The sequence below is a fragment of the Arvicanthis niloticus genome, chromosome 7 (genome assembly GCF_011762505.2).
Source record: "Arvicanthis niloticus isolate mArvNil1 chromosome 7, mArvNil1.pat.X, whole genome shotgun sequence".
NCBI classification, from domain to species: domain Eukaryota; kingdom Metazoa; phylum Chordata; class Mammalia; order Rodentia; family Muridae; genus Arvicanthis; species Arvicanthis niloticus.
In genome coordinates, this window is record NC_047664.1 from 24,899,707 (window position 1) to 24,907,974 (window position 8,268).

General features: G+C 49.4%; 1 protein-coding gene across 1 annotated transcript in view; it reads left to right on the forward strand.

The window, feature by feature from the left end:
• The first annotated feature begins 306 nt into the window (after positions 1-306).
• LOC117712458 (uncharacterized) overlaps positions 307-8,268 on the forward strand; it is an 8,171-nt gene continuing 209 nt past the window's right edge. Inside the window, 2 exon segments of the mRNA XM_034508257.2 lie at positions 307-5,393; positions 5,749-8,268. The exon segment at positions 5,749-8,268 is cut by the window's right edge and continues 209 nt beyond it. Of these exon segments, the coding sequence (XP_034364148.2) occupies positions 978-4,487 (3,510 nt within the window). The 5' untranslated portion in view covers positions 307-977 and the 3' untranslated portion in view covers positions 4,488-5,393; positions 5,749-8,268.

The window sequence follows — 8,268 nt, forward strand, 5'->3', positions numbered from 1 at the left end:
GGTACATGCACATTAATAAATAATAAAATAAAGAATTTTTTAAAGTGCTTTGAGGTGAAGCAGGCTCAATTATAACCTGACTTCATTAACTTCTGGAAATGTGCCATGAGCAAACACTTTATGTGTTCAAGCCTCAGGATCTTTAGCTACAAAATAGGGTGATGAAAATCCTAACTAGTTGTCAACATTAAAGGAAATAATATGTGAAGAATATGTAAATATGTAAAGTAACCCCAGTGTTCCGTGTGAGCCATGTACTTCCCAGTGCAAATAAAAGAAAATTTTATGGGTCCCATGAATTATAGATTCTTTTTCCCTAGCCTGAGTAGCTAAAGTTGCCCCTCTGGTTTGCCAACCAGAGGCCAGTTAATCCCTAAACAAAGAATGCAGAGTTACAAGGCAAAGGGCTACCGAGGCATCCCAGGAATGCATCCCAGGAATGAAGATCCTGCATGGGCCGGGAAGCTCGTCCGGGGTTTGCGTGATCACCTAGGACCTCTGAAGACCTCTTGGAGGTGGGTTTAAGTCTGTGTGTCTGTGTGTCTGTGAGTGAGGTGTATTTGAGTGCGGTGTTTGGGTGTGGATTCTGGTTTCTGGCTCTGATTTAGGTTCTGACAGCTGCCGTTGTGAGACCGTGAGGTCCAATGGCCTGAGGCTGAAAAATCTGGGAGACGTCCCAAGTGGTAGGGAGTCAGGATAGCCTGACTGCCCATTTTTTTGAATGAAGGAGACGGAGCACTCCTCCTATAGGGGAAGGTAAGAGGACCTGCCCCATCGGAACTTGCATTTGGCTGACTATATAAGACTAAACGTGGGCGAGTGAGTTTGGCGGTGATAGGGTTTTGCGTTCGTATTTGTTTTTGTGCTAGGGTCTTGTGTTCTTATCCTGTTTTTGTGATAGGGTTTTGTGTTCTTACCCTGTTTTCGTGCTAGGGTCTTGTGTTCCTATCCGGATTTTGCGTTTTCTGGTAGACGAGATGGGACAAGCTGTGACAACCCCCTTGTCTTTGTCTATGGACCATTGGTCGGATGTTAGGGACAGAGGACGCTTATTGTCAGTAGTTGTAAAAAAGGGGCCTTGGCGGACCCTTTGCACCTCTGAGTGGCCAACTTTCAATGTGGGATGGCCACCTCGAGGGACTTTTGATTTACCCACCATTAGAGCCGTTAGGGCAGTTGTTTTTCAGGAAGGATCAGGGTCGCATCCAGATCATCAACCATACATCACCGTGTGGGAAAACTTGGCTCGCTATCCACCCCCGTGGGTCGAGCCTTTCCTCCCACCTCGCCAACCAAGCTCCCGGGTCTTGGCTGTGCGAGAGGGCTCCACAGAAGGAAGACCGAAACCACGTCAGAATGAAGGCGAGCCCAGCACCCCGCCGGTGTCCGTTTCAAAGATATACCCTGATATAGAAGAACCCCCTGAATGGCCCACTCCCCTGCCTCCACCTTACCCCTCAGCTCCCCAACCTGCACCCCTGCCCTCAGCCCCCGAACTGGCCCCAGCCTCCGGGGCCACAGGGGGGCCCTCAGCAGGTACTAGGAGCCGACGTGGAGCCACTCCTGTAGGACCTGACTCCACTGTGGCGCTGCCCCTTAGGGCCGTTGGGCCGCCCCCAACTGGCGAGAACGAGCTGCAGCTCCTGCAGTATTGGCCTTTTTCCTCCTCTGATCTCTATAATTGGAAAGTTAACCATCCCCCTTTTTCAGAAAATCCTGCAGGACTCACAGGCCTGATAGAGTCCCTGATGTTTTCCCACCAACCCACGTGGGATGATTGTCAGCAGCTCCTACAGACACTGTTCACTACCGAAGAGAGGGAGAGGATTCTCCTTGAGGCTCGGAAAAATATCCGAGATAATCAAGGACGCCCCGCCACTCAGGCTGCTATAGACGAGGGGTTTCCCTTGACCCGTCCTCCGTGGGATTACCACACGGCAACAGGTAGGGAACGGCTGTCCATTTACCGCCGGGCTCTCGTGGCTGGTCTCAGGGGTGCAGCGAGAAAACCCACCAATTTGGCAAAGGTAAGAGAGGTTATGCAAGGAGCGACTGAACCCCCCTCTGTGTTCCTAGAGAGGCTCATGGAAGCTTACCGTAGGTACACTCCTTTTGACCCTATGTCAGAGGGGCAGCGAGCTTCTGTAATCATGGCTTTCATTGGGCAGTCCGCCCCGGACATTAGAAGGAGGTTACAGCGTATTGAGGGATTGCAAGATTATACTATCAGAGATGTGGTGAAGGAGGCTGAGAAAGTGTATCATAAGAGAGAGACAGAGGAAGAGAAACAGGAGAGAGAAAAGAAAGAAAGGGCTGAGGATGAAGATAGAAGGGAAAAGAGACAAGAAGAGAACCTAACTAGGATACTGGCCGCAGTGGTAGGAGAAGGAAGGCATCAGGGAACTGGTAGGGCTAGACAGACAGGGAACCTGGGTGACGGCAGAAGGCAGGGGCCAAGGAGACCCAAAAGAGACCAGCTGTTACTAGAGAGAGATCAGTGTGCATACTGTAAGGAGAAGGGCCATTGGGCCCGAGAGTGTCCTAAAAAGAAAGAGACCAAAGTGCTGTCCTTAGATAATGAAGATTAGGGAAGTCGGGGTTCGGTTCCCCTCTCCGAGCCTAGGGTAACTCTGAAAATAGAGGGGACCCCTATAGATTTCTTGGTGGACACGGGAGCAGAATATTCTGTGCTTAAAAAACCTCTGGGAAAGATACAAGATAAAAAGACGCTGGTGATTGGGGCTACAGGACAAAAACCGTATCCATGGACTACTTCTCGTACAGTGGATCTTGGAAGAAACCAGGTATCCCACTCATTTTTAGTAATACCAGAGTGCCCTACGCCCTTACTGGGCAGAGACTTGTTAACCAAATTAAAGGCCCAGATAAAATTTGCCCCCTCTGGACCGGAACTGTCATGGGGAACTGAGACACCCCAAACGTTAATATTGTCCCTTCAGCTAGAAGAAGAATACCGGCTATACCAAGAGAGAGAGAAGCCCCCCGAGGAGCTTCAGGAATGGTTACTTCGATTTCCTCAGGCGTGGGCTGAGACAGGAGGCACGGGAATGGCTAGACAGGCCCCCCCTGTGGTGATTGAGCTCAAGTCTGGAGCCACCCCCATTGGGGTCCGACAGTACCCCATGAGCAAGGACGCCAGAGAGGGCATACGCCCCCACATTAAGAGACTGTTAGAACAGGGGATTTTAGTCCCTTGCAGGTCCCCTTGGAACACCCCCTTATTGCCAGTAAAAAAACCGGGGACAAACGACTATCGTCCGGTACAGGATCTTAGGGAAGTCAACAAGAGAGTACAAGATGTCCACCCTACAGTGCCCAACCCCTACAACTTGCTCAGTACATTGCCACCCACTCGAACCTGGTATACCGTCTTAGATTTAAAAGATGCCTTCTTCTGTCTGAGGTTACATCCAAACAGCCAGCCCCTGTTTGCTTTCGAGTGGCGGGACCCTGAGAGTGGGAGAACCGGACAACTCACGTGGACAAGGTTACCCCAAGGATTCAAAAACTCCCCAACACTGTTCGATGAAGCTCTACACCGGGACCTTGCCCCCTTCCGCGCTAATAACCCGCAGGTGACTCTTATCATTTATATTGATGACATTTTACTGGCCACAGAGACCCGAGAAGATTGCGAACTGGGGACTCAGAAGATCCTGGCTGAGTTAGGTGAGTTGGGGTATCGGGTCTCTGCTAAGAAAGCACAGCTATGTCGAACTGAGGTGACATACTTGGGATATACCCTAAAAAATGGTCAGCGGTGGCTCACAGAAGCCAGAAAACGAACAGTCACACAAATCCCAACCCCAACCACCCCTCGCCAGGTAAGGGAATTCCTGGGGACCGCGGGATTTTGTAGGCTTTGGATTCCAGGATTCGCCACCTTGGCAGCCCCTTTATATCCCTTGACAAAAGAAAAAGGGAAGTTCATCTGGACAAAAGAACACCAGGTGGCTTTCGAAACTCTTAAAAAGACACTGCTACAGGCCCCTGCCCTAGCACTGCCAGATTTAAGCAAGCCTTTTACCCTATATATTGATGAGAGAAAGGGGGTTGCCAGAGGGGTCCTCACCCAAGCTCTAGGACCTTGGAAGCGTCCGGTGGCTTATCTGTCAAAAAAACTAGATCCTGTGGCTAGCGGATGGCCCTCTTGCCTGCGAGCGATAGCTGCAACAGCCACACTGATAAAAGATGCTGATAAGCTAACTCTGGGCCAGAAAGTGACAATAGTGGCCCCCCATGCTCTCGAAAACATCATCAGACAACCGCCAGACCGCTGGATAACCAACGCTAGAATCACCCATTACCAGAGCTTGTTACTAACAGAGCGAGTGACTTTTGCTCCACCTGCCGTCCTCAACCCCGCCACCCTGCTACCTGAAGCCGATGAGACCCCAGTACATCAGTGTGAGGAGATACTGGCTGAAGAAGCAGGGACCCGGTCAGATTTGACCGACCAGCCGTGACCTGGGGCGGAGACCTGGTTCACCGACGGAAGTAGCTTCGTGAAAGAAGGTAAGCGAAGGGCTGGGGCAGCGGTAGTAGATGGAAGAACTATCATTTGGGCTAGCAGCCTGCCGGAAGGAACTTCGGCGCAAAAAGCAGAACTTATTGCTCTGATCCAAGCCCTAAAACTGGCAGAAGGGAAGTCTGTAAACATTTATACTGATAGCCGATACGCTTTTGCAACAGCCCATGTTCATGGGGCAATTTACAGACAGCGTGGGTTGCTGACGTCTGCTGGCAGAGACATTAAAAATAAAAAGGAGATTCTTGATTTACTAGAGGCTATCCACTTGCCACGAAAGGTGGCAATCATCCACTGCCCAGGACACCAGAAGGGGACTGGCCCTATTGAAAAGGGAAACCAGATGGCAGATCAGATGGCTAAAGAGGCGGCACACGGACCAATGACTCTTATAGCCAAAGTGGGGTCCCGCCAGGATGAGAGGGCCCTGGAAAAGACAGCCCTCACAGAAGAAGAGGGGCTAGAATACCTGACCAGTATGCACCGCCTCACCCACCTGGGGGCCAGAAAAATGATAGAACTATCCAACAAATCCCCTTACCACATTCCTAGGCTCCAAAAGACAGCCGAAGATCTGGTAAGAAACTGCAGGGCGTGTGCCCTCACTAATGCCGGATCCAGCAGGCATAGTGGGGGAAAGCGCCTACGGGGAGATCGACCTGGAACTTATTGGGAGGTCGATTTCACAGAAGTAAAACCTGCCCGATACGGCAACAAATATCTTCTAGTTTTCATAGATGTTTTCTCAGGGTGGGTTGAAGCATTTCCCACTAAGAAAGAAACAGCAAATGTAGTGGCCAAGAAGATACTGGAAGACATCCTTCCCCGATTTGGAGTACCTAAGGTAATTGGGTCAGACAATTGGCCTGCCTTCGTCGCCCAGGTAAGTCAGGGACTGGCCAGACAACTGGGGATAAATTGGAAGTTACATTGTGCTTACCGACCCCAGAGCTCAGGACAGGTAGAAAGAATGAATAGAACGATTAAAGAGACCCTTACGAAATTATCGATTGAGGCCCGCGGGATTGACTGGACAGCCCTTCTCTCCCTAGCCCTGTTCCGGGTCCGGAACACACCCGGACCTTTGGGACTAACCCCCTTTGAGATACTGTTTGGTGCACCTCCGCCTCTGTTTGAAACCCTAGATAGTGTGACACGCCCTGATGACAATAATTTTATACCTTCCACCCACCTTTTAGCCCGTTTAAAGGCCCTTGAGACGATCAGGAGAGATATTTGGGAACAGCTGAAAGACACTTACACCGCCGGAGATCCTGCAGTTCCCCATCAGTTTGAGATTGGAGACGCCGTCCTGGTGCGGAGACATCGGGCGGGAAATCTCGAGCCGCGCTGGAAAGAACCCTACCTGGTACTGTTGACAACTCCAACCGCCATTAAGGTGGAAGGGATCCCCACCTGGGTTCATGCTTCACATGTCAAAAGGGCCCCTCCTGAAACTAGTCCAGATGAGTGGATTTTGGAAAAGACTAATAATCCTCTTAAGTTGCGTTTATGTCGTAAACGCAACCCTGAGTCAGGACAGCAACCCCCATGCCCCGATGCGACAAACCTGGGAGGTGATTAATGAAGAAGAAAACACTGTGTGGTCAATTTCTGCTATACATCCTCCATGGACTTGGTGGCCAGATCTTACGCCTGATATTTGTAAGTTAGCAGCCGGATTGCTTACCTGGGATCTTCCAGACCACACAGACCTAACTAAACCACCCGCTGAAAGACAGTGTGTTCCTAACGGGATAGGAGGCACACTTGGGTGCTCAGGACAATTCTACTGAGCTAATCTCCGGTCCTCAGGATTTTATGTTTGCCCTGGTCAGGGCCACAATCGGAAGCTCCGACACAAGTGTGGGGGGACCTCTGATTTTTATTGCGCTACATGGGGATGTGAAACTACCGGTGAGGCCTACTGGAATCCTACTTCCACATGGGACTTGATTACGGTAAAGAGGAATAGCAGCTATGATAAGTCCAACCAAGGAGAGAGAGATAGTTCTAAATATCCTGAGAATGGGTGTGGATTTGAAAATAGTCCCAATGGAGCCTGTAAAAACAGCTACTGCAACCCCATAGTTATAAGATTCACTGATGCAGGGAAACGAGACCATCGGAGTTGGCTTAAGGGAAACAACTGGGGATTGCGTATAGATGCTGCTGGAAAAGACCCTGGGTTAATTTTTAAAATTAAGTTGACCCTAGAAACCCCCTCTCCAACACCTATGGGACCTAACAAAGTCCTTCTTGCTCAGGGGCCCCCTCCAAAGTCCCTTACTCAAACACCAGTGCAACCTGCGCCAGTGACTGCTGGTCCTTATTATTTTACCCCCTCACAAGGCCCCAAGATCTTGACCACACCACCCGATCCTTCGACAGGACAGAGACTATTTAATTTGGTCGTTGGAGCCTTCCACGCTCTAAATAATACAAGCCCAGACTCTACTGAATCTTGCTGGCTATGTTTAGCAATAACACCCCCATACTATGAGGGAATCGCCATGAACGGTGCCTTTAATAACACCACTTCCCATCACTCCTGCACTTGGGGAACTGAGAGAAAACTAACTCTAACTGAAGTATCGGGGTCAGGTTCAGGACTCTGCCTAGGTACCCCACCTGCCTCCCACAGACATCTGTGTAATCAGACAGTCTCTCGTCCTAAAACATCTATCACCTATTATTTGGTACCAGGGCCCAACCGTTGGTGGGCTTGCAGTACAGGGCTCACCCCTTGTGTGTCTACAAGTGTATTCGAACCAACTACAGACTTTTGTGTGCTTGTGCAGCTGGTACCCAGAATTTATTATCATGCTGTGGGTAGTTTCGAAGATAAATTCGATATTAGGCCAAAGATATACAAGAGAGAGCCAGTTTCCCTCACTTTAGCCATCTTACTGGGTGCAGGCATTACTGCTGGCATAGGAACAGGAGCTGCCGCACTGGCCACCGGCCAGCAAGGCCTTAATGCTCTCAGTACTGCTATTGATGAAGACCTAAAAATACTAGAAAAATCTGTTTCCAACTTAGAAAAATCTTTATCATCGCTATCAGAAGTAGTGCTCCAAAACAGACGAGGGCTCGATTTGTTGTTTTTAAAAGATAGTGGGCTGTGTGCAGCCCTTAAAGAAGAGTGTTGCTTTTATGCTGACCATACTGGAGTAGTCAGAGACTCGATGCAGAGGCTTAGAGAAAGACTAGATAAGAGACAAAAAGATCGAGATGCCCAACAGGGCTGGTTCGAGTCCTGGTTCTCACGATCTCCCTGGATGACTACCTTATTTTCTGCCTTAGCTGGACCGGTGATGATAATTTGCTTAATTTTGATTTTCGGCCCATGTGTGATAAATAGAGTTATGACCATCGTCAAAAATAGAGTTGATGCTGTCCAATTAATGGTGTTGAGACTACAGTGCCAACCACAGGAAGATCCTGATAAGGTAGAAAATGATTTTTAGAGCCTAGGCTAGATATTTTAAGGTTAAAATTATTCAGGAGAGGGAGAGGGAAAATAAAAGAAAATTTTATGGGTCCCATGAATTATAGATTCTTTTTCCCTAGCCTGAGTAGCTAAAGTTGCCCCTCTGGTTTGCCAACCAGAGGCCAGTTAATCCCTAAACAAAGAATGCAGAGTTACAAGGCAAAGGGCTACCGAGGCATCCCAGGAATGCATCCCAGGAATGAAGATCCTGATAAGGAACTGCTCC